Source organism: Eumetopias jubatus, unplaced genomic scaffold (genome assembly GCF_037043125.1).
Source record: "Eumetopias jubatus isolate StellerSeaLion01/CBP00866 unplaced genomic scaffold, mEumJub1_p1.0 scaffold_8, whole genome shotgun sequence".
In the NCBI taxonomy this organism is placed as follows: Eukaryota; Metazoa; Chordata; class Mammalia; order Carnivora; family Otariidae; genus Eumetopias; species Eumetopias jubatus.
Window position 1 is genome coordinate 94,521,010 of NW_028274814.1, and position 27,869 is coordinate 94,548,878.

General features: G+C 40.1%; 1 protein-coding gene across 1 annotated transcript; it reads right to left on the reverse strand.

The window, feature by feature from the left end:
* Positions 1–4,001: 4,001 nt before the first annotated feature.
* IL26 (interleukin 26) lies at positions 4,002–27,650 on the reverse strand. Its single transcript, XM_028110791.1, has 5 exons — positions 27,480–27,650; positions 27,338–27,394; positions 27,031–27,165; positions 4,415–4,480; positions 4,002–4,088 (listed from the first exon to the last, which is right to left on the reverse strand). The coding sequence occupies exons 1-5, from the start codon at positions 27,648–27,650 to the stop codon at positions 4,002–4,004; spliced, it is 516 nt and encodes a 171-aa protein (XP_027966592.1).
* Positions 27,651–27,869: the final 219 nt, after the last annotated feature.

The following is a 27,869-nucleotide window of genomic DNA, read 5'->3' on the forward strand; positions in this document are numbered from 1 at the left end:
TACTCTTAGAGGACCAGGTTAAGACGCACTGTTAAATTACATTCCTCAAGACTCACACCGACCAGTAAAAATTATGGCAGGAGATATGCCAGAGCCAGAAGAAGCCTTGGAGGCTATCTAATTCAATACTTTATTCACTGAATATTCATTCAACAAATATTTATTGCCGCACTTACTGTGTGTTAGGGTCTGAGTAGAACTGCAGTGAATCAGAGAGTCTAGTGAGAGAAACAGATACACAGAGGAATTATAATTATGATAGTGTCTGTGAAGAAATAAAGCATGTATGAAACCATTAACAGCTGAATAATGTTCGAACGAAATCTTAAAGGATCAGAAGAAATTAACCAGGCCAGCTGGGGTTTGGGGGTGATACAGGAGGCAGATGGTGGGAAGAGAAGAGGGTGTGTGAGACCCAGAGGTACAATGTAGCTGGAGTAAGGGACAATCTCAGTGCCTCATTTTGCAGATACCAGTACAGATTGCCTATGGTAATTTCAATTAGGACCAATCCAGAAATGGAGGCCCAAGAGGCAAAGTGACCTGACATTGGCCACACATCCTAACAGCAGTGTGACCAAGGCCTCAATCCATTCTCTCCTGGGTCCATACATTTACCACATGCTTAGGTAGTGTCCTGTATTTGAGGTCTGTTCTGGGTGCTGGGAATCTTCCAGGGAACGAAATAGACAACATCCTGCCCCACAGACCCTATATTCTGATATGGTGGAGACAGCTGAGTCAATACAAGCATGTCAGTGGGAGAGAAGTGGTTTAGATCAGTGATGAGGGTGAGAGGATGGCTTGGGAAGGGGTTGATACTTCGTGATGGGTGACCAGCTGATGCTGTGGGCAGAGGCCTGAAGGAAGCTGGGACTAGTCATGTCTCTTAACCTCACTGAGGGCTCTACCCACCACTCCATGCTGCTCACTGGTATTCAGGCTCCTTCTGTTCTACCCCTTGCTAAGAGCAGATGCAACTCCTTTAGCTCTAATCGTATGCTGGTATACACATCTTCACAGGAGATTTAGTCTTCCAGGTAAGATCCAGGAAGGATCTATCAGAAGAAATCTCTACCTATAAATGCTAAATGTCTTTAGGGTTCACAGAGCATCTTGTGGGTGTTTGGGGGGCTCTGGCCATTTCCCAAAATGTAACTATCTCTGGTTCTGACAAAGTCCAGAGTAAGACCTGTAAACTCAAGAGAAGTCTTCATCCAGAGCCCAGTGACTCCACCAAACACTTTTTCTCACTGTGCATAAGGACACCAGCTTCTCCCTTCTTAGCTGCCTTTTCAATATACCAGTCTTTACTAAAACCACACTTTTTCCTTGGCATTTAAAAAGTCTGTGAAAAGGCACTAACATGGATATTTGTTTCTTACTGGGTGATGACCTTCACATTCCTAGAGTGCTTCTGACTGAGTTTAGCAGCCTTTTCACTGTTCTGGGCAAACCAAAGATTTGGGGATGTAAACAAACAAAAAAATTAAATTCATTCACCAAACGTATTGGGGGCACAAGTGGAAATTTTATCCCGAAGGACCTAAAGTTTGCTGACCAGCAAATGAATATTTCACAGCCCCTCTCATGTCTGAAGTCCCTACGTAATGCAGCAGCTTAGGAATGGTTTGCAACCAAGACTGGAGACGCGGGCTCTGTGCAAGTGCAGCATAGTCAAACTGAGCTGTGAAGGCTCCTCTCGAAGACACAGGCTCCCTAAAAGTGGGACAATGAGGCCATGGGTACACTGCCTCCTCTCAAGTCCATGGCAAAGCCAGGGTGTATATTCCTGACCCCCAGGATCCCAGCTCTTCCAAATGTTCCCCAAGAAAGAAGGGTACCCAGGGGTGCTTGGGTGGCTCAGTCAGTTAAGCATCTGACTCTTGATTTTGGCTCAGGCCATGATCTCAGTGTTGTGAGATCCAGCCCTGCATTGGGCTCCACGCTCATCGGGGAGTGTGCTTGAGACTCTCTCTCCCCCTCTGCCCGTGGCCCTGCTCACGCATCTATGCGCGCTCCCTCTCTCTCTCAAACAAATAAATCAATCTTAAAAAAAAAAAAAAAAAAGGAAGTAGGGTGTCCAAAACAGAACCATAACTAAATACAGAGAACAAACTGATGGTTGCCAGAGGGGAGGGGTTGGGGGTTGGGCAAAATGGGTGAAGGGCAGTGGGAGGTAGAGGCTTCCAGTTATGGAATGAGTAAGTCACGGGGATGGAAGGCACAGCACGGGGAACAGAGTCAATGGTACTGTAATGATGCTGTGTGGTGACAGATGGGAGCTGCCCTTGTGAGCAGAGTGTAATATATAGGCTTGTCAAATCACCTGAAACTAAGGTAACATTGTGTGTCAACTATACTTCAATATAAATAAATAAACAAACAAACGAACAAAGTAAGCTTCCCATAACTGATGGCCTAGGAGCTGCACTGGGAAGCCCTAGGTTAACAGCATGAGATGCAGACAGACAGTCCTCCAGTCTCCCCCTCACCATTCCCCTCGGCTCTCCACACCTGTCCCTCCCTGTGGATTGGTCTAATAAGGGAGTCCCCAGTAGAGATAAAATAAAACATGGGACCACAGGATGTTGATGGGGAAGGCAGAGAGGATGAGGGGCAGGGAACAAAGAAGTAATTTTGGAATATGAGATAATCCAAAGAGAGGGTAGTCCCTAGTGAAGAGAATCATTACTATACTATTGAAAAGAAGAACTGGATGGCAGAAAAGCAATAAAGAAGAGGTGCCAAGGATGCCTGGGTGGCTCAGTCAGTTAAGTGTCTGCCTTCAGCTCAGGTCATGATCCCAGAGTCCTGGGATTGAGTCCCGTACCCGCTCCCTGCTCAGTGGGGAGTCTGCTTCTCCCTCTGCCCCTCCCTCCTGCTCGTGATCTCTCATGCTCTCTCAAATAAATAAAATCTTTAAAAAAATTGTTTTAATTAAAAAAATTTAATTTAATTTAATTTAATTTTTAAAAAAAGAAGAGGTGCCCAAATCCACACAGGCCTGGAGGAAGTCCTGCCTATTCATATCACAAAACACCAAATCACGGTGGTATCTGTGTGCTGCAGAGGCACGAGGAATGCTTTGCGGAAGCGAACTGGCCGTGGGTCCCATCCACTGCTCCCTGAAAGAGCCCACGCCTTGCACGCCATAGCTGAGGGGCCAAGTCCATGTAACGCAAACACAGAGGTCTGGCCATGTTAGTCATTTAACTGAAGGGCTAGCTGGGCAAGGAAGGCTTTTAAGCACTGAAAGGTTTCCTGTGGAGGAATCTGAACTGCCCTGAGGCTTTTATTTGGCCCCTGTTGACTTTCCTAACTGCACAGCAGCTGGAAAGAGCGTTATCAAGCTCCACATCATCTCAGCTTGGTAACTTGTGGTCTTTGTGGCTTGAGTTATCATCTGTCAAAGGCCTTTCTGGTAAATGATTCCAAGCAGTTCGTTTACATGTCTGTCCTATGTGATCTGATCTGCTTGTCACCCATTGCACTCCATGAAATTCTAGCATGCTTTCATGGAAAGGACATCCAGGAGAAAGAAAGACAGTGTATTTAATTAAAATAAAAAATCTGTTAGGAGCTAAGTTCATACCAGGCATTGATAATCGTCAAACACTTAAATAGATAATAATCATATACACAGCATCTATGTGAGTCGCAATAACATACTGTATCCCAGAAAGCTGTCATTTTTCCTCCACAAATATTATGTGAGTCAATTCTGATTATACAGCTTTAAATTAAATTTATGCAATGTATCTGGGAATAATAAGACATGTTCAGGATGAAAGCATTCTTTGAAAATAAAGAAAAATGTACATATTAGTGACAATTTACGTATCTCCAAAACTTTATTATGTTAAATTCCCATAGTCTATTCTGCATCATCTAACTTGTACAAAAACTTTTTTAAAGAAATAGACTCTTACAAATGTATTTCCAGTAGTTCTCCTTATATTCCAAAATAGTAATCCAATCCATGCACTTGGCTCCTTGCATTACTTAATGCTTTCCAGGAATTGTTTAATCCAGGAAAGAAGAATATCCAGTTCACTGATGGCTTTGTAGATTCCTTTGTTTCCAATCTGCAGATAAAGTGGAGATATAAAAGCAGAAATTTTTCACATTTTAAAAAACAGAGTACTCGGGGTGCCTGGGTGGCTCGGTCATTAAACATCTGCCTTCGGCTCAGGTCATGATCCCAGGGTCCTGGGATCGAGCCCCACATCAGGCTCCCTCCTCAGCGGGAAGTCAGCTTCTCCCTCTCCCACTCCCCCTGCTTGTGTTCCCTCTCTTGCTGTGTCTCTCTCTGTCAAATAAATAAATAATATCTTTAAAAAATAATAATAATAATAAAATAAATAAAAAATAGAAAACAGAGTACTCAAAAACAATGACTTGAAATACTTACCCCATAAAATGTTCTTTTCATCCTGGTAATCGTTTTCATCTCTCTAGCTGAGGAAGCACAGGAAATCTAATAAATCAACAGAAAACACAGATTATATTATTGAAGAGGCTCTAATAATACTTTCCCATCCATTCAGTAAACATTTACTGAGCAGGTATAATGTCCTGAGCATAGGTGTGCACTGGCAGGTAAATAATAGTTGGTTTCTGTCATCACAGAGGTTATAGTTTCATGGGAGAAGCAGGTAATCAATTTAAAAACAAAAAGTTACAAATTATAAATTACAATGAAATCTGTGTTTGTATGGCCTAGGGCTCTATGATAGGAATTTACAGGAATGACCTACTTTCAACGGGATGGTCAGAGAAGGCTCTTTCGAAGAATGACATTTAAATTGAGATCTGAAAAATGAGAAGGAGCCAGCTGTATGAGGAAGTGAAGAAAGGAAAGAGGGTGTTGGGGAGGATGCACAGGAGAGAAAAACTCAGGTAGAGGAGAAGGCGTGCAAAGGCCCTGAGGTGGAAAGACTTAGTGCTTCCCAGAAAATAAAAGAATGACAGCATGGCTAGGGCAATCTAAGCAGGGAGATGTAGGAAGCGTGGAAGATGTGGGAACTGACAAGAAAAAATTCCCTTTTTGAAAAATCACCCTGTCTGCTATCTGCATTGCATAGTACAATATTCAGGTATTGATTGCCAGGAGAAAGGACCAGGAAATATTAGTTTCTACAAAAGGAGAAGGAGCAGGTTGACATTTTGAGAAGATGGGCAGTAGCCAGGCCAGGAGAAACTGCCAGCCTCCTTTGTGGAGGTGAATTTCCAGTCCCTATCTGAGCACAGAAATTGCTTAGAAATCAAGTGGGAGGACATTAACTTTGTCCTCTATTCACCCTCACATTTCTATAGGGTTCATTAGAGAAAATGGAAGAAAAAGGTGAAAATGTCTAATTTATCTCTTTAGTCTTTACTCACAGAAGCTTCGTGCTGGAAAAGACCAAGGAGATTGTATAGGCCAATTCTTCTCGATTTACAGAAAAGGAAGCCAAGGCCCAGTGGTTAAGTTACTTGCCGAAGGTGTCACGGAGGTCCTATCCTAGTGATAAAATAGGGCCGGGCACATCAACAAAGATAACAGTAAAAACTCACAAAATGGAAGGAGCTAAATTACAACATTTGTTGAAACAATCAAAACATGGCCAATGTCAACCAGCAGGTCCCTTGAGGCCAGAACACAAGGAGGAGGAGAGCAGGGAGAATGGGCAGCATGCAGGCTCCTTTCCTTATCAAGAGGAGACAACTGAAATGATTTGCCAGCTACATCCCAAATGCTGCTGTGGGGCGTAAAGGTGGTGATGGTGTCACGACTGCCCAAATGGGAACTCTGCTTTTGGGTCAGACACCGCATAGGAAGGAAGAGATCCTTCTTGTCAAGCGGGTTTCCCTGAGTAAGCACAGAAGAGCTGCAGACACAGAACGTTCCGGTAAAGATCTGGTTTGCAGGATTTGCAAGCATGGCATTGGACTGCCCTGTGATAAAAGCCCTGAATTAAGAAGAGGACATTCCAACCCAGACCAGATGGAGGGAGGCTGAAACAGAGAGTGAGAGATCCCGGACAGTGGTAGCCAATGTCGGAGAGTACAGTCAGAAAGAATCTATTCATTCATTAAGCAAAAGTTGGTGAAGTGCCTATTGTGTGTCAGGCTTTAGTGCCAGACGCTAAAGACATGAAGACAAAAAAAAAGAGTAAATAGTAGTTGTGGATAGGAAAATCAAGGAAATACCAGATCAAGGTTAGAAGGTAAAAATTCAGCAGGTCCAGGACCTCTCTTCTTTATCCCAATTCCCCTTCAAGTGAAGACAAAAATACTGGGGAGATTGTTAGGGGAAAATAATAACAGTCAACAGTTATCACGCTAGCATTATGTAGCAGGCACTAATCTGAAGGCTTCGATTATATTCACGCACTCGGTCCTCCCAACAATCCTACAAGATAGGTGCTATTGTTATCCTCATTTTACAGATTAGGAAACTGAACACAGAAGTTAATATTCTGCCTATGTTCACACAGTAAGAGGAAGAGCTGAGATCTTAACCCAAATATTCAGACTCCTGAGTCTGTACTTAGAACCACTCTATTATACTGGAAAAAAAAAAAAAAAAAAAAACAACCAGCATAACTTGGAAAAGATATTCTGACTAAGCCAGTCTCTTGTTGAAAACACTGAAAGTCCAGTTCCAAAGAGAGATTAGCTTAAATATCTTTGCTCTGCATTACAGGAGGGAAATGCTGGAGATGGCTTTAAAGGGCTAAGCTGATTGGCAGAGAGAGACAGAGACAGAGATTTCAACTCGAAAATGGATGATGTGATAATAGAAGAAATTCCGTGTTTGTTGTGTGTGCATGTGTGCTTCTTCATCATTTGTTTTTCAGACTGGAACTACAAAAGGAAATTCTAGAAATAACCAAGTCTAGTCCAGCCAAGGTAGTAGCTATGGAAAGAATTTAGAGAAGTCTTCCCACTAATTTATAAATAGAGGGTTTGATTAGATGCTAATTCCTTCTAACCTGAAATCATCTAATATAAAAGTAGTTGGTCCAAATCTTGCAATTGGATGAAAGAGAACATCAAGAAAATCAATACTTGCTTAATTCCAAGGCACAACACCCAAGTTCTTAGATGCAGAGGATCAACTACAAAGCCCAGAAGCAAGTCAGATGGCATAGTATCAAGCATGCGTGTGCTAGGGTTTAAAGATTTAACACCGAAGAAGCCAAAGAAACCAACCAAATTCTGGACAGTACAGAAGTTAAGTATCATTAAGGCATTCCTGCTATGTCTCTGCCCAGAGAACGCCGACCTGCAGTTCATCCCACACCGGATGGGAAGGACAAGAAAGGCATCTGACTTCTCTCCATCTGAGGAGAGCAAGAAGAGTACAAAAGGAGAAAAGGAGGTTTGGCAAAACCACCACACCACCATCACCACAGCAACAGCAAAAACCACTTACAGGCGCGGGCGTGGCCACTAGGGTTGTGCTGGTTTACGGGATGCTTTCTGGTGTCTCGAGTTCCATTTACTGTAAATGATGTCCTACTAAAGATCCTGCAAGAAGGTTCTCCTTTTCCTCACTGTTGTAAACATGTCTACAGACCCAGGAGGACAGCCAGGTTTTACAGTCATAATTCAGATGACTTATCTCGGAAAGAGAAATTTCTAAAGGAATGATTTCCTTTACCTTCTATTTCAGTGTATAGTTGCATTTGCTGAAAGCGATGCACAACATAGGGTCAGCTGTTTTACTGTAGGAACGGCTGCATGATTTGACAGACTTGACCAAAGCAGATATGATCTAGACTCCAGGCCATTTGTCAGTAGGACTAGAATAACTAGGACTCAAAGAAAAGTATGGGATAGTCATGGAGTAACTAACACCAGGCAACACTCTCAAGTTTATTTGAGAGAGAGAGAGAATGGGAGCATGGGGGGAGGGGCATATGGAGACAGAAGGGGAGAGAGTCTCCAGTAGACTCCCGATGAGCAAGGAGCCCCACGTGGGGCTCGATCCCTGGACCCTGAGACCATGACCTGAGCCGAAACCAAAAATCGGCTGCTTAACCGACTGAGCCACCCAGGCGTCCCGATTAATTTAATTTTTTAAAAAGTAGCCTGCAAGATAAAAATGGCCTTGGGGCACAAGGGATGGCTCACAATCTACTGAGACAGACAGTGATGCAAATACTATGTGATAAATATCGTAATTTAAAAAAAAAATACAATTTCTCTAAGACAGCAGAGGCAGCCTGACTGTGGGATCCCAGAAGGCTTCCAGAAGAAAAAAAACAATTAGTTGCACCTTGAAGGGTGAATAAGATAAAGTGGCAGGAGCAGGGAGAAGGGATAAGCAGAGGAAGCTCAGCGCTCCAGCCTGAAGCGAGTAGAGATGATTTGGACACCCTTCCGGTCTCAGCTAAAATGGCCAGAGTCAATGACGGGCGGTGTGGCCCTTAGCCTCCAGCCCTGCTTCATCTTCTCCTGAGGCCTGCTTCCTACACAGCACCCAGCAGAAGCTGAGACCAGCTGAACCTGGCTGGAAGCATTTTCAAGGAGTTCTCAAAGGACAGAGACTTTATCAGTCAGTTTTTGTTGTTCCAGCATCTGGAAGAGTGTTCAGCAAATACTAGATGCTCAATAAATATTCGTTGAATGAATGACTCAATGAATACAATGCAAGCACCAGCTTACACCTTCAGGGTTCACAAAGCCTATGGTTTAATAACAGAATGAATATCCTGGGCACTTGTGAGCATTTTGATTTGTTAAAAACAATTGGGCAAACAGATACAATCGCAATTTTGTGACCCCCAATCTCCTCATGTTTTGAATAATCATACAAATCTGTACTGTGTGTCACAGCTAAAGCACAAATGGAAAATCCGTCTCCACTGATCATTCTGAGGAAATGAAAAATGTGTGTCAAGGACTAGACAGCTACCTGCAGTATAGTCCTGCAGAGAACTAATTGCTCCAAGTGTATTCTCAAATGAACAACCTCAAATTCTTTCTCTCAAGAGTTCTATTATGTTACATCTATCATAAACATATACAGCATTTTCACAACCTCTGGAAGAGTATAAAATCATACATATTGACCTCAGCATATGACTTCAGACTGGATTGAACCATCTCTTTTTGTTTTTTGTCTTCTTTTTTTGGTTTTGGTTTTGTTTTTAGTTGAACTTAATGGTTAACAGTTAACACAGTTCCTACTCTGGCCATGACCTTGGTTTCCTGAAACATTCTTTCCCCCAGAATGCAAATGATAGATAAGGGATTCAATTAAATATTAAATTAATTTAATTTTGTTGTATGATAGCAAATGTAGAGTTTTAAGCAAATCTTATTAATTAACTTTCTGCCGTTTTTTATGTGAGGTCTTACAAATACGATCTCAGGTGCATTTAAAATAACAGTTGAGAAAAGCATATCAGTGTAGCCCATTTTGAAAAAACTAAATGTCAGTTTGGCAAACGTTGAGCTTTAAGACATCAATACAACACTACTAAGACCAGAAAGGTTTATAGGAAACCTAGAAAGGAAATTTTTTAATTAGCGTAAGAAAGCATAATTAAATTTGTGTCCAAAGAGCTTGCATGAAAGGAGGGAAAATGACTAAACTATTAGCCAAATTCATAATCAGACATTTAATTTTAAAAAACAAATGACAGGTAGCCAATTCCTGAGTAAATATATATCAGAAGAGTTTACAAAACATTGTCTTATGTCTATAGTCTCCATAACTAATATAATCATCTGACATAGATTTGTGTGTATGATCTTGCTTACCTACAATAATCCTAGACCCTGATTCAACATTTCTTCATGTCCCAGTCATAGAAAAAACTAGAAAGAGTTTCCATACCTTAAATACAAACAGATACTAGGGTAGTATAACTTTATTGCAGATTTTTAAAAATTCTCAGTGTAACTGTTTATCAGAATGAGTCCATGCATGGAGTTTTATCATTTCACAGTTGATACAAATACCGAATCATTATGCTGCCCATCTGAAACTAATAAGATGTAATACATCAATCATATATCAATAAAAAGAGAATAAGTCCATGTAATTTAGCACATGGAAGGATAGAGCTGTGCCCCATAATTTTGATAGAAAAGTTATATATCACTAACCAAGGAGTAAACTCACCAACAAAGAGATTCTATAATATCATTAGAAAATATATTTATTCTAGGGGGCGGAGCAAGATGGCGGAGGAGTAGGAGACCTGACAGGTCTCAGGAATTCAGCTGAATAGGGATCAAACCATTCTGAACACCTACGAACTCAACAGGAGATCGAAGAGAAGAATAGCAACAACTCTCTGAACAGAGAAGCGACCACTTTCTGGAAGGTAGGACGTGCGGAGAAGTGAATCCGAGGCGATATTCGGGAGGATAGACGGTGGGGGAGGGGCCTCCACCGGCCGCTTCTGGCAAGTGCTAGAGCCGCGGAGCACAAAATCGGACCTTTTAGAAGTCGGCTCCGCTGAGGGACGTCGCTGCAGTGGCTAAGCGGGGGGTGGAACCCTCGCGGGACAGTGGGGTCTCAGGACCCTTGGGGTCACAGAAAGACCGGGGGTGCCTGAGTGCGCCAGAGCTCCCAGGTATCAGAGCGGGGAAGCCGGCTGCAGAGACGGAGCCGAGGCGCGGGCTCTCAGCTCGGGGTGGCCATAAACTGTGATCTGCGGCCCAGTCGGGCCAGTGCTCCTCCAGCAGGGACCGAACAAGCGGCAGATCCGGGGAGACTCCCCTTCCTCCTCCGGGAGGAGCGGCGCAGGAGTGCACCGCAGGGATCTGCTGGGTTTGGAGACTCCACACAGGGTCGGGTGCCAGAGATAGAAACGCTCGGTCACAGGCCGGGTGAGCACGGAGTGCGGCCGGAGACCGGGGACAAGGGAGTGACTGACTGCTTTTCTCTGGGGGCGCACTGAGGAGCGGGGCCCCAAGTTCTTGGCTCCTCCGGGCGGAGAGTGGGAGGCCACCATTTTCACCCTGGTCCTCCAAAGCTGTACAGAGAGCTTGGAGGAAACAAAAGCTCCTGAGAGCAAACCCAAGCAGCTTGCTTAGCCTGGACTGACAAGGGTGGAGCAATTCCGCCTCCGGCAAAGACATTTGGGAGCCACGGCAACAGGCCCCTCCCCCAGAAGATCAGCACGAACAGCCAGCAAGCCAAGACCAAGTTTACCGATCAAGGAGAATGGGAGAGCTCCAGCGCTAGGGGAATACTGCACATAGAATTCATGGTTTTTTTACCATGATTCATTAGTTTTTCAAACTTAATTTTTTAACTGTTTTTTTTTAATTTTTCTTTTTCCCTTTTTCAACCAACATCTTATCAATCCCTTTTTGACAAAAACATTTTCATTTTTCATTTTTAGAGTCATATTTTATCCCTTCATAGTAGTTACCCTTATTTTTGGCATATATATATATATATATAAGTTGTTCTCTCTTTAAAATTTTGAGATACAGTTTCTTCTAACAGATCAAAATATACCCTAAATCACTAGTGTATGGCTTTGTTCTAGTCTCCTGCCTGATCACATTCTCTCCCTTTTTTTCTTTTTTTTTTAATTTTCTTCTTTCTTTTTTCGAACAATTTCTTATCAATTCCTTTTATAAAATCTTTTATAATTTTCATCTTTACAGTCATCTTCCATCCCTTCATTGTATCAACCCTTATTTTGTACATATATAAGTCTTTCTTTCTTTAAAATTTTAGGAGGCACGTTCTTCTAACAGACCAAAATACACCCAAAATCTAGTGTGTGGCACTGATCTATGCACTGGCCTGATCATATTTGATCATATTCTGTTTTTTTTGTTTTGTTCTGTTTTTGTTGGTTTTTATCTTTTTCTTTTTCTTTTTTTCTCTTTTTCTCTCTTTCTTTTTTCTTTCTTTCCCTTTCTTTTCCCCTGGTTTCAGGTCTTTTCTGATTTGTTTAGAGTATATTTGCTGGGGACGTTGTTAACCTGTTAGCATTTTGTTCTCTCATTCATCTATTCTCCTCTGGACAAAATGACAAGACGAAAATAATCACCTCAGCAAAAAGAACAAGAGGTAGTACCGTCTGCCAGGGACGTACTCAATACGGACATTAGTACGATGTCGGACCTAGAGTTCAGAATCATGATTTTAAAGATACTAGCTGGGCTTGAAAAAAGCATGGGAGTTATTAGAGAAACCCTTCCTGGAGAAACAAAAGAACTAAAATCTAACCAAGTCGAAATCAAAAAGGCTATTAATGAGGTGCAATCAAAAATGGGGGCACTAACTGCTAGGATAAATGAGGCAGAAGAGAGAATCAGTGAGATAGAAGACCAAATGATGGAAAATAAGCTGAGAAAAAGAGAGATAAACAACTACTGGATCACGAGGGCAGAATTCGAGAGATAAGCGATACGGTAAGACGAAACAACATTAGAATAATTGGGATCCCAGAAGAAGAAGAAAGAGAGAGAGAGGCAGAAGGTATATTGGAGCAAATTACAGCAGAGAACTTCCCTAATGTGGGGAAGGAAACAGGCATCAAAATCCAGGAGGCACAGAGAACCCCTCTCAAAATCAATAAAAATAGGTCAACACCCCGACATCTAATAGTAAAACTTATGAGTCTCAGAGACAAAGAGAAAATCTTCAAAGCAGCTCTGGAGAAGAGATATGTAACCTACAATGGTAGAAACATTAGATTGGCAACATACCTATCCACAGAGACCTGGCAGGCCAAAAAGGACTGGCATGATATCTTCAGAGAACTAAACGAGAAAAATATGCAGCCAAGAATACTATATCCAGCTAGACTGTCATTGAAAATTGAAGGAGAGATAAAAAGCTTCCAGGACAAACAAAAACTAAAGGAATTTGCAAACACGAAACCAGCCCTACAAGAAATATTGAAAGGGATCCTCTAAGCAAAGAGAGAGCCTAAAAGCAGCATAGACCAGAAAGTAACACAGACAATATACAGTAACAGTCACCTTACAGGCAATACAATGGCACTAAATTCATATCTTTCAATAGTTACCCTGAATGTAAATGGGCTCAATGCCCCAATCAAAAGACACAGGCTATCAGAATGGATTAAAAAACAAGACCCATCCATATGCTGTCTGCAAGAGACTCATTTTAGACCCAAAGACACCCCCAGATTGAAAGTGAGGGGGTGGAAAATGATTTACCATGCTAATGGACACCAAAAGAAAGCTGGGGTGGCAATCCTTATATCAGACAAATTAGATTTTAAAACAAAGACTGTAATAAGAGATGAGGAAGGACACTATATGCTACTTAAAGGGTCTATCCAACAAGAAGATCTAACAGTTGTAAATATCTATGCCCCTAACATGGGAGCAGCCAATTATATAAGGCAATTAATAACAAAAGCAAAGACACACATTGACAACAATACAATAATAGTGGGGGACTTTAACACCCCCCTGACTGAAATGGACAGATCATCTAAGCAAAAGATCAACAAGGAAATAAAGACTTTAAACGACACACTGGACCAAATGGACTTCACAGACATATTCAGAACATTCCATCCCAAAGCAACGGAATACACATTCTTCTCTAGTGCCTGTGGAACATTCTCCAGAATTGATCACATCCTAGGTCACAAATCAGGTCTCAACCAGTACCAAAAGATTGGGATTATTCCCTGCATATTTTCAGACCACAGTGCTTTGAAACTAGACCTCAATCACAAGAGGAAAGTTGGAAAGAACTCAAATACATGGAGGCTAAAGAGCATCCTACTAAAGAATGAATGGGTTAACCAGGAAATTAAAGAAGAATTAAAAAAATTCATGGAAACCAATGAAAATGAAAACACAACTGTTCAAAATCTTTGGGATGCAGCAAAGGCAGTCCTGAGAGGAAAGGATATAGCAATACAAGCCTTTCTCAAGAAACAGGAAAGGTCTCAAGTACACAACATAACCCTACACCTAAAGGAGCTGGAGAAAAAACAGCAAATAAAGCCTACACCCAGCAGGAGAAGAGAAATAATAAAGATCAGAGCAGAAATCAATGAAATAGAAACCAAAAGAACATTAAAACAGATCCACGAAACTAGGAGCTGGTTCTTTGAAAGAATTAACAAAATTGATAAACCCCTGGCCAGACTTAGCAAAAAGAAAAGAGCAATGACCCAAATCAACAAAATCATGAATGAAAGAGGAGTGATCACAACCAACACCAAAGACATGAAAACAATTATAAGAACATATTATGAGCAACTCTATGCCAGCAAATTAGATAACCTGGAAGAAATGGATGCATTCCTAGAGATGTATCAACTACCAAAACTGAACCAGGAAGAAATAGAAAACCTAAACAGACCTATAACCACTAAGGAAATTGAAGCAGTCTTCAAAAACCTCCCAACAAACAAAAGCCCAGGGCCAGATGGCTTCCCAGGGGAATTCTACCAAACATTTCAAGAAGAATTAATACCTATTCTCCTGAAACTGTTCCAAAAAATAGAAATGGAAGGAAAACTTCCAAACTCATTTTATGAGGCCAGCATTACCTTGATCCCAAAACCAGACAAAGACCCCATCAAAAAGGAGAATTACAGACCAATATCCTTGATGAACATGGATGCAAAAATTCTCACCAAAATACTAGCCAATAGGATCCAACAGTACATTAAAAGGATTATTCACCATGACCAAGTGGGATTTATCCCTGGGCTGCAAGGTTGGTTCAACATCCGCAAATCAATCAACGTGATACAATATATTAACAAAAGAAGAAGAATCATAGGATCCTCTCAATAGATGCAGAAAAAGCATTTGACAAAGTACAGCATCCTTTCTTGATCAAAACTCTTCAGAGTATAGGGATAGAGGGTACATACCTCAATATCATAAAAGCCATCTATGAAAAACCTACAGCGAATATCATTCTCAATGGGGAAAAGCTGAGAGATTTCCCCCTAAGGTCAGGAACGCGGCAGGGATGTCCACTCTCACCACTGCTATTCAACATAGTATTAGAAGTCCTAGCCACAGCAATCAGACAACAAAAAGAAATCAAAGGCATCCAAATCAGCAAGGAGGAAGTCAAACTCTCACTCTTTGCAGATGATATGATACTGTATGTGGAAAACCAAAAAGACTCCACCCCAAAACTGCTAGAACTCATACAGGAATTCAGTAAAGTGGCAGGATATAAAATCAATGCACAGAAATCAGTGGCATTCCTATACACCAACAACAAGACAGAAGAGAGACAAATTAAGGAGTCGATCCCATTTACAATTGCACCCAAAACCATAAGATACCTAGGAATAAATCTAACCAAAGAGGCAAAGGATCTGTACTCAGAAAACTACAAAATACTCAGGAAAGAAATTGAAGAAGACACAAAGAAATGGAAAAACGTTCCATGCTCATGGATTGGAAGAACAAACATTGTGAAGATGTCAATGCTACCTAGAGCAATCTACACATTCAATGCAATCCCCATCAAAATACCATCCACTTTTTTCAAGGAAATGGAACAAATAATCCTAAAATTTGTATGGAACCAGAAGAGACCCCGAATAGCCAGAGGAATGTTGAAAAAGAAAAGTAAAGCTGGCGGCATCACAATTCCGGACTTCCAGCTCTATTACAAAGCTGTCACCATCAAGACAGTATGGTACTGGCACAAAAACAGACACATAGATCAATGGAACAGAATCGAGAGCCCAGAAATGGACCCTCAAGTCTATGGTCAACTCATCTTTGACAAAGCAGGAAAGAATGTCCAATGGAAAAAAGACAGTCTCTTCAACAAATGGTGTTGGGAAAATTGGACAGCCACATGCAGAAGAATGAAACTGGACCATTTCCTTACACCACACACAAAAATAGACTCCAAATGGTTGAAAGACCTAAACGTGAAACAGGAGTCCATCAAAATCCTAAAGGAGAACACAGGCAGCAACCTCTTCCACCTCAGCCGCAGCAACTTCTTCCTAGAAATATCGCCAAAGTCAAGGGAAGCGAGGGCAAAAATGAACTATTGGGATTTCATCAAGATAAAAAGCTTTTGCACAGCAAAAGAAACAGTCCACAAAACCAAAAGACAACCGAAAGAATGGGAGAAAATATTTGCAAATGACATATCAGATAAAGGGCTAGTATCCAAAATCTATAAAGAACTTATCAAACTCAACACCCAAAGAACAAATAATCCAATCAAGAAATGGGCAGAAGACAGGAACAGACATTTTTCCAAAGAAGACATCCAAATGGCCAACAGCCACATGAAAAAGGGCTCAACATCACTCGGCATCAGGGAAATCCAAATCAAAACCTCAATGAGATACCACCTCACACCCATCAGAATGGCTAAAATTAACAAGTCAGGAAACGACAGATGTTGGCGGGGATGCAGAGAAAGGGGAACCCTCCTACACTGTTGGTGGGAATGCAAGTTGGTGCAACCACTCTGGAAAACAGTATGGAGGTTCCTCAAACAGTTGAAAATAAGAGCTACCATACGATCCAACAATTGCACTACTGGGTATTTACCACAAAGATACAAATGTAAGGATCTGAAGGGGTACATGCACCCCAATGTTTATAGCAGCAATGTCTACAATAGCCAAACTGTGGAAAGAGCCAAGATGTCCATCGACAGATGAATGGATAAAGAAGAAGTGGTATATATACACAATGGGCTATTATGCAGCCATCAAAAGGAATGAGATCTTGCCATTTGCAACAACGTGGATGGAACTGGAGGGTGTTATGCTGAGTGAAATAAGTCAATCAGAGAAAGACATGTATCTTATGACCTCACTGATACGAGGAATTCTTAATCTCAGGAAACAAACTGAGGGTTGCTGGAGTGGTGGGGGTGTGGGAGGGATGGGGTGGCTGGGTGATAGACATTGGGGAGGGTATGTGCTATGGCAAGTGCTGTGAATTGTGCAAGACTGTTGAATCACAGTTCTGTACTTCTGAAACAAATAAGGCAATATATGTTAAGAAAAAAAAAAGAAGAAGATAGCAGGAGGGGAAGAATGAAGGGGAGGAATCGGAGGGGGAGACCAACCATGAGAGACAATGGGCTCTGAAAAACAAACGGAGGTTTCCAGAGGGGAGGGGGGTGGGGGGATGGGTTAGCCTGGTGATGGGTATTAAAGAGGGCACGTTCTGCATGGAGCACTGGGTGTTATGCACAAACAATGAATCATGGAACACTACATCCAACACTAATGATGTAATGTATGGTAATTAACATAATAATAAAAAATTTAAAAAAAGAAAATATATTTATTCTATATGATCATTAGAAAATATATATTACCAAATATATTGGTTTAAATATATTTATTTAATATTTTTAATTATTCAAAATTCAATTACAGTGAATAATATATTCAATTATTAAAAAATGATCTCTTTAAAGATTACTGTAAATTATACATATTACGCAAGTTAACACTAACGTTGGCACTGAAAAGGAATCTGTTGTTTAGGTGAGCCACTCCTTTGGAAATTGTTGAGAAAGTATAATTGGAAGAAAATTAGTGTTCCGTGTAAAGAAAGCGATAAGAAAAGACACTAACAATTTTATGGAACAACTACATGCTATGAACTTTGGTATATTATCTCATTTAATTCTTCCAACAACCACAAGATGAAATTATTGGTATTGTTGAAGACAGGTTTTGGACTTTGCACTTAATGAGAGAATAACACAGGGTTGGTCTCACTTCCTAATTCTGGTTTTATTACTTCAATCAATTGCAATTAAAAACCTGAAATTGGGGCACCTGGGATCAAGCCCCACATCAGGCTCCCTGCTCAGCGGGAAACCTACTTCTTCCTCTCCCACTCCCCCTGCTTGTGTTCCCTCTCTCGCTGTGTCTCTCTGTAAAATAAATGAATAAAATCTTAAAAAAAAACAAAAAACTGAAATTACCAGGATAAAGAATTGGCAACGCTTCATAAGTTGGTAAGTTAGTTGCCCTTGGGTATACAAATTACTTATTGAACACACTACAAGAAATCGAGACACCAATACTCTATTTGCCAAGACTTACCAGACTTTGAAATTAAATACATACAATAAATATAGGGGTGCCTGGGTGGCTCAGTTGGTTAAGCGACTGCCTTTGGCTCAGGTCATGATCCTGGAGTCCCAGGATCAAGTCCCGCATCGGGCTCCCTGCTCAGCAGGGAGTCTGCTTCTCCCTCTGACCCTCCCCCCTCTCATGCTCTCTCTATCTCATTCTCTCTCTCAAATAAATAAATAAAATCTTAAAAAAATACATACAATAAATATAAAGAAATGTATCTAATCACCATTACTATTCAAGCTCTCAAAATGTTAATTAAAGTAGATCATGAAATCTCAAAAACGAATGGAATTTTTTTTTCAGTTTCAATTTGGATCACTAGCAATTAGGCAAATTATTTTGTAAATTCAACTAAGCAACTATTAAGTTCCTTTTTAAGTCTGAGAGTATTTGAGTTCTATAAGAATCTTTAATGTGTTTTTTACATATACATAGGTCAACTATCCAAATACTATGGCTAGCAAAGATCATAAAAATAAAAGTGTTTACATCACCCATAACTTATTTCCTTTGAACAATTATACCATCTTAATCACCCAAATCAGACTATTTTAATATATAATATTTTATTAGGTACTGCAAAATGCCTAGAATGTTACCAAAAACAAGAAGATGACATTCAAATACAATGGTACTGGAATTCCAGACCGAATGGTCAACCATGATAATTATCATGGTGCTGTCTCTTGGGAGTGGCTCAATAAGATGGCAGACTTAGTGGACTTACAAAGAATCCCAAAAGGCAGGAAGCTTGTAGAAATCAGAAAGATTCCTCAAAAATGAAAAATAATACAAGTCCATGAGTTAATAACAACACTAAGACAAAATAACTACTCATTGATCACCTTGGAAGAATGTTAGAAAAGCAATTCCTTATATTGAAAACTGGTAAAGAAAAAGAATTAACTACTTGTGCTTTTTTATATGATCAATTTCTCAGGACAGCCAAGTAGTAAGGGGTAAGTTCTATTTATGGAATTACCCCACTTATAAATAAAGAAGGTATAATAGAATTTGTAAAGTATCAGTTTGCAATGCCTTATGAATAAATAGATCTAGATAATAATTAATGACTGCTAACATGATAAACCTAAATGCCATATACTATGTACCTCTGATGAAAAATACATGACACTACACGTGAAGTGATTCAGCCAAAATATCAAGCCTGAATTTGATCAAGAATCTATGCATAATTACCAATGTATGGAAAATAAAAGAAAAATATTAAATGAATCTATGAAAATTCAATCATCAAAATACAGACTATGAGAAACTTTGTAAGGCAAATCACCCAATACCTTTAACAAATAAACTGCAAGAAGAAGGAAGAAGAGGAGAAAAGAAAAAAACCTGAAAGAATTCATCCCCAATAGAACCATACTACAAGATATGTTAAAGGAAATCCTTCAAAGAAAAGGAATATAATGCCAGATAGAAACCTGGTCCTACACAAAAGAATGAAGAGTCTCAAAAATGGCAAAACACAAAGAGCTATAACTAACTATTAAGTTAACAAAAGGGATAAAATGAAATCATTTTAAAAATCAATCAAGAAGTCAGAAAAAGAGGAAAATGGAACGAAGAACAGGCTGGGTAAACAGAAGACAAGCAGGGTGGTAGACTTAACTCCAACCATATTAAAATCCAATCACTTAAAACTAAATGGCTTAAACCGATGAATAAAAAGATAGAGTAGATAAATACACACACAACATAAATATGTGTTGCCTATAAGAAATCCATTGTAACTAAAAGGCACAAATAAGTGTAAAAGGACAGAGAAATACATCATGCTAATACTAATCAAAAGAAAGCTGAAGTGGTTCTATTTATATCAGAAAAAGTAGGTTTCAGAACAAAGAGTATTATAAAGGACAATAGGGTACTTTTATAAAATAAAAGGGTCAATTCATCAAGATAACATTGCAGTCATAAATATTTATGCACCTAATAGCAGAATTTCAAAATACATGAACTTCTACCATGAATACTGATAGAGCTTCAAGGAGAAACAGAAGAAGCCACAATTAATGTCAGAGATGTCAGTAATTGATAAAATAAGTAGAAAGAAAATCAGCAAAGATATAGAAAAATTGAAAAACAGTAACCATCAATTGATCTACTGGATATTTCTAGAAAACCCCACCCAACAGCAAGACAGCTATTCTTTTCAAATACACAAAGAACTTTTACCAAAATTAACCAAATTCTGGGCCACAAAACATGGCTCAACAAATACAAGAGGATTTGAGTCATATAAAGGATGCTCTCTGACCAAAATAAAATCAAATTAGAAATCAAAATCAAAAAGGCATCTGGAACAATTCCCAAATATACAGACACTGAATGACACCCTTCCAAATAACCGATGGATCAAAGAAGAAATCAAAAAGGAAATTAGAAAGTATTTCAAAGTGAATGAAAATAAAGCACAACATATCAAAGATTGTGGGACGTAGCTCAAGTTGTACCAAAAGGGAAATTTATAACGCTAAATTCCTGTACTGAAAAGATTAAAAAAAAAAAAAAACCTCAAACTGATAACCTCAGCTTCCACCTTAAGAAAACACTGAAAGATCTCAAGTTAGTGACCCAAGCTTTCAATGTAAGAAACCAGAAAGAAAAGAGTAGATTAAACTCAAATGTAGCAGAAGGAAGGAATAATAAAGTTCAGAATGGAAATCAGGGAAATCGAAACAGAAAATAATAGAGAAAATCAATTAAACTAAAAACTGGCTCTTTGAGAAATCAATAAAATTGATGAATTTCAATAAAATTTCAGAAAAAAAGGGTGAAGACAAAAAATACCAATATTGAGAATGAGAGAAGTGACATCATTCTATACTATACAAAACATTAAAAAGATAGTGAGGAAATAGCATAAATAACTTGGTGGCTAAGATTTGGTAGATCTGATGAAATGAATAATCATTGAAAAACTATCAAAGCTCACTCAAGAAGAAATTGATAACCTGAATAGCCTTGCATCTATTAAAAAAATAGAATATTTAGCTTAAAATCTTCCCATAAAGAAAACTCTAGGGGCGCCTGGGTGGCTCAGTTGGTTAAGTAACTGCCTTCGGCTCAGGTCATGATCCTGGAGTCCTTGGATGGAGTCCCACATCAAGCTCCTGGCTCAGCGGGGAGCCTGCTTCTCCCTCTGACCCTCTCCCCTCTCCTGCTGTTTCTCTCTCTCTCTCTCTCTCTCGCTCAAATAAATAAATAAAATCTTTAAAAAAAAGAACTCTAGGCAAAAATGGCATCACTGGACCATTGGCTTCAAAAATGGCTTCAAAGGACCAATTCTATGCACTCCTTCCAGAAAATTCAAGGGGAGAGAATACTTTCCAACTTACTTAATGAGACCAGCATTATACTAATTCCAAAAATGAGACAATGATATTACAAGTCAAGAAAACTACAGACCAATGTCCCTCATAAATGTAGATGCAAAAATTGTTAACAAAATTTTAGCAAACTGAACCTAACAATACATGATAGGGATAACACTTTATTACCAGCTAGAGTGCATCCCAGAAATCCAAAGTTGGTTTAACTTTGAAAATCAATGTAATTTGTATCAATTGTTTAAAAAATAAAAATCACATGATCATCCCAATAGATGCAAAAAGGCATTGACCTAAATGTGAAACCTAAAACTAGAAAAATTCTAGATGAAAACATAGTAAAAATTCTTTGTGACCTTGTATTAAATATAGATTTCTTAAATATGGCACAAAAGGTATGATTTTATGATTCACTGAAGAAAAAATTGATAAATTGGACATCATCAAAATGTAAAATGTCAGAGCACCTGGGTGGCTTAATCAGTTAAGCATCTGCCTTCCACTCAGGTCATGATCTCAGGGTCTGTGATCAAGCCCCACATCGAGCTCCCTGCTTCTCCTTCCCCCTCTGCCTGCCCCCCCAGCTCGAACTGGCTCTCTCTCTCTCTCTTTCTTGCTCTCTCTCAAATAAATAAAAATAAAACTTTTTAAAAAATGTAAAATGGGGGCACCCAGGTGACTCAGTCATTAGGCATCTGCCTTCAGCTCAGGTCATAATCCCAGGGTCCTGGGATCAAGCCCCACGTCGGGCTCCCTGCTCAGCGGAAAGCCTGCTTCTCCCTCTGCCACTCCCCCTGCTTGTGTTCCCTCTCTCGCTGTGTCTCTCTCCGTCAAATAAATAAAAAAATAAAATCTTAAAAAATAAAATTAAAAAAATGTAAAATGTCTTCTCTTCAAAAGACACTTTTGAAATAATGAGAAGATGTCATAGGCCAGGAGAAAATATTTGCAAATTATGTATCTGATCAAAGATTTGCATGCACAATATATTTTAAGACACACATACTCAAAACTCAGTAAGAAAATAACCAAACTAATTTTTTTTTCCACAGGCAAAATATCCAAACAGACACTTCACCAAAGAAGATACATTGTTGGTAAACAGGCAAATCAAGAGATGCTCAACCCTAGTAATGAGGAGATGCAAATTGAAAACACAATGTGATACCACTACCCTCCACCTACACTGGCTGGCATCAGTAAACATTGACTATACCACGTGATAGCAAGGATACTGAGCTCTCGCACACTCCTGGTGAAAAATGCAAAATGGTACAAACTGCTTTGGAAAACAATTTGGCCATCTTGTACAAAATGTACACCCGACCTATAGTCCATCTATTCCATTCCTAGGTATTACCCGAGAGAAATGAGAATATCTGTCCAAAAACTTGTACATGAGTATTCATAACAGCTTTATTTGTGATAGCCAAAAACTGGGAAGAGATAACCACCAGTAGGTGAACAGATAAATAAATTGTAGTATATCATTATAGTGGAATACTACTTGGCAATAAAAAAGGAATACATTATTGATACCCTCAATAACATGAGTGAATCAAAATAGTTATGCTAGGTGGAAAAAACAGACATAAAAGAGTATAATTCATACACCATTTACATTAAATTCTAGGATATGGAAACAAATCTATAGTGACAAAAGGCACTGTCCCTGGGGACAGTGAGACGGGGCAGAGAGGGAGGGGATCACAAAGGGGCACAAAGAAACTTTGGGGACTGACGGCTATGTTCATTGTCTTAATTGTGGTGATGGCTTCAGAAGTGCATACGTACGTCAAAACTACCAAATCATACACTTTAAACATGTTCAGTTAATTGTGTATCAACTATATCTCAGTACTGTTAAGAAACACATCATAAATAGTAAACAGACACAAAAATATAGATGGAAAATGTATGTACTAGTTTTATGATTACGCTGATGCATGGGACTCTGAAACTTTGAGCAGGTCTAAAGCAACTTGTTTACCTTCCTCCACGCTTCCTCTTTCTATACTGTTAATGAACGACCCCCCCTCCCCCTCAGCCCCCCAAGCAAGAACCTTTGCCTCATCCCAGACTCTCCTCTCCTCCTCAGACTCTCGCCCTTGACACTAGAGCGCCACCACTCTACTCCAGGCACATTATTGTTTCCTCTCATTGTTTTTTCTCCCTCAAGCCTCACCCCCCAGCTACACCCCTCTACCGTCACCAAAGAGGTCTTTCGGAAACATAGAGAATTGATTATGCCATGCCCTTCAGTGGCTTTACATTCTCTTCAGGATACAGTCCTTCTCCGTGGCTAGAGCTGTCATGCCTTACTCAGCCAGGCCCTTACCAGCGTCTCCTGGCTAAAAGTCTACCAACCAGCCTCCTCTTCCCATTCCCCAAGCCACTTCACATTCCCACTCTACTACTTGCAGCTTCCTGAATAGGGTGTGTCGTGTCATACCATCAAGCCTTTATTCAAGTTTCTCCCCTGCGGTTCCTGCCCCTCCAGAGAGTAGGGACCAAATCATACTGGCCTTTCTCACTCAGCACAGACCTGGAAAATACCGAAGCAGGCTACCCTGCTGTAAGGCAGCTTGCAAAAAGTCAATTTACAAAACTGACTCGTTTCTTTTCGCCATTTCGTTTCAGGTGATTAGGTTTTCGTTTGTCTTCACAACACCATTTTCAGGAAAGCTCGATTTTGTCTGTTTCGCTTCCCTTTTTTATTCATGAGAAGATATTCGTAAGAAGAAATCATTCACTGACGAGAGCAGATGCTCAGTAAGTTTATATTAAACAGATACCTGCTTCTGTTATCAAAAATGCAAAATTATGATTGGCCAAAAGAGTAAACGCAAGACAAGCATCTATTTCCCTAGAACAATGTCTGAGAAGGCTTTCCAAAGCTCAGGCTCATCCTCTGGTTTTCTTTTTCAGTTTCACAGAAGGGTTTACTTTACCCCAGGGCATAAACTCCACAGTTTGTGAAACAAATTAACTGGAGCTAGCAACGGTTGGCTTCAGGTGGGAGAAAGTAAGAAGGAAAGCCCCGAATTAGGTGGGCGCTTGGGGAGGTTGATTGGATGTGTGCTCGTATGTGGCCACAAGGGGGTGCCAGCCACCTTGGTAAGCAGCCAAACCTGCGTGAGAGGCGCCCCGCTGCTCCCATCCGCCGTGCGGCCCACGTCCCTGAAAGATTATCTCTATGGACAGAAGCGTCTTGATTGACAGGTCTCTTCAGGGAAACAACAACTCCAAAAACAACTCAAATATACAACTAGATAGTTGTATATTTTCTAAGTGTTTCCCGTAGAACATTGCTTGGTTTCGCTTACAGCTATCATTACGTGTTCTCTAGCTATTTGAGGCGAGGAAACCGAATTGATGGGAAAACAGACATGGCTTAGGGGTTCCAGATGTCCAGATACGCTACAGTATCAGGCAAGGATTTATTCTAGTGCCTCACCATCAACTTCATTTGAAATAACATTAAATTAAATCGGATAGCTAAAACAATGAATAGCACCTACACAGAGGAACCAGGGTTAAAACAAACAAACAAACAAACAAACAAAAAAGGAGAGAAACAGAATTCACTTAAAAAAACAAAACAAACAAAAACAAAAAGACAAACAAAACCAGGCTGAAAAGGATCCCTGTCACCAGACACTGAAATTCAGGGAGCAGCTGGCTTGTTCTTTTAGACTCACTCTAGCCTATAGTGACTGACTTACATCGCATTATTTCCCCTATATCAAGTCCTTCAAGGGATATTCTCTTTCTCTTCAAATCTTTCAGCGGTGAAAATGCTCTTACTGGAGGGTAATAACAACTTAATAAGTTTTGGGGGAAATGAAATATAAAATTATATGATAATTCAGCTTAAATTTAAGAGACTCTACTACTTACTGTCTTTTTTTAAAGATTTTATTTATTTATTTATTTGAGATAGAGGGAGAGAGAGCGAGGGGGAGAATGATAGAGCGAGATGATGAGCAGAGGGGGAAAGGTAGAGGGAGAAGCAGACTCCCCACTCAGCAGGGAGCCCAATGAGGTGGGGCTCGATCCAAGGACCCTGGGATCATCATGCCTGAGCTGAAGGCAGACACTTAACTGATTGAGCCACCCAGGCACCCTACTATTCACTGTCTTAATAAGATGACCTCATAGGTCAAGATAGAAAAAGCCAAAGATAAGTCTAAGTTTCTTTCCCCGAGTTTAGGCAAGGGAACTGGCCCAGAGCATTCTCTCTCTTCTACAGAGGTACTGGTTTGTAATTCTTCTCACTGCACTTATTTGAATGGAATAGGAGAGTTTATGAAACACCATGCAACCCAAGTCTCAAACAAGGACATAACTTAAATACAAACTAACCAAAGAAAAGGAGAAGGAGTGTAAATTCTTTACCTAACTGATCAACTCACCCACATAAAATGCCACTGTGCTGTGATCTGCAACTCGAGATCCTGAGCACTTTTATGGACCACGAGGAAAAGACATCCTAGCTCTTAAGAAATAAAAATCCGAACCATGAGAGACTATGGACTCTGAGAAACAAACTGAGGGTTCTAGAGGGGAGGGGGTGGGGGGATGGGTTAGCCTGGTGATGGGTATTAAGGAGGGCACGTACTAAACTAGGTGTTATACGCAAACAATGAATCATGGAACACTACATCAAAAACTAATGAAGTACTGTATGGTGATTAACATAACATAAAAAAAAAAGAAATAAAAATCTGCCTCTAACTGCCCAGAGTTTAAGTCTCAGTGACCATAATACCCCAGGGTAGGGAGCTTGTCTCCACCTGGCAACCCAAGGACCGCCATAATCATCACTGCTCCACCGTCTCACCTCCTGCAAGGTGCAAGCACAAGAGGCTGGGAAGGCATCGTTGGAACCCGAACAAGATCACAGAAAAGATCCACCATTCCCCACAGAGGCAAGTCAACTACTATTGCACTCATCCTGGCTTAATTGTTTTGCTTTGTTTTGTTTCATTTTTCTGCACTGGTCTTTATTACTGTGGATGTTTATACAGAAGTTTGGTCACTTTTACCTTCCTAATGAATTCCCCATTGTTTATGGTGACTGTGACTATACCACAGCATCACATAATTTAAGTACCAAAGAAGACATACCGCCCTTTTTTAAAGTTTTTAAACTTTTGACTGAGACTATGCCTCAAAAAGGACATAACTATTTTAAAAAATTAGATAAATAACTAAGAAAAAAGTAATCTAACAGCCCTCATCAATATGAGTAGGAAAGAAAGAAAGAAAGAGCGAGCCTAGAATAGTGTCTGGCAAACTTAAGAAATATTTATTAAGTAAGCAAATGAATCTCTTGGGAGATGGTAAGTAAATAGACATTGAGGATCATTCTGTGTCATTTTAGACCTTCAACATGTCTGAGGTGCCACTCTGTAAGAAATAATAAACAGAGTGGCATTATGAGTTATACATGCTTATTCAGTGCTGGTTCACTGACGATAAACTGTCCGTTTGGACCACAAGCAAACAATTTGAAAAGCCCCGTTTACTCACCCTTCGGTGTGGAGACAGCTTCCTACATGCTGGTTTCTAGGTAGGTTTCTAGGCTCAAACTCACCGTGTTTGCTGTGCATACTTACACAGCGGCTCAACTGCTGCCTAAGGCTATGAAGTTCTTCCACAAAATGTATTTCCCTGCAGACTTGTAACTGGAGTCGACCAAAAACATCTTCCATGAAGAAGGACAGAAGCTGTTCTTGGAATCTGCAGTTTTTCTGTAAATGACATATAAGAAATTGCCTAAGGTAAAGCACCAGTAACTTTTGTAAAATGTCGCTGAAATACCCGCCTGATTATTACTTAATGACCATCTGGAAAAATTAAAATGCAGGGGAGAAAGCATCAAGCAAGTAGAAAAACGAAAAAGACATAAACCCTCTGGCTTACCATAAATAGCTTTTTTGTTTTCTTTTTTAATAATCGTATATTTTTTATGTGGTCTTCCTACAATAAAACAAAGAGAACTAAGTTTCATCCAGAATGACAAATGTCTTTTTGGCCATCATTTTAAGCAGAGCCCAATACTTACTGGAATTGTTGCTTTGAGCCATGCTGCCTTGACGTACAGTGTGTCAACAGCTTGGGACAGTGTTCCCCTTGGGTAACAACCTTTCGCGGAGGAAGATGGTTTGTGCTTGGCAATGGCAAGAGACAGAGCAACAAACAGCAACCCAGACCTCCAAATGCAATCCACCTGCATTTCCCTCCACCCCACTCTGGGCTCGTGTCACTGTGGCAGCCAGAGAGTTTCTTGTGCTGGTGAGATGGTCGGATAACCTACTTACTTGAGCTCTCAAGGCCACCTCTCCGATGAGATGCTGTGGTAGATAACTTACAGTGTACACAGAGGAAGATCACTTTGGTTGTTCTGTTTTTTTAGAGCTTGCTTCATAACCAAAACTACTTTGACCACACCATC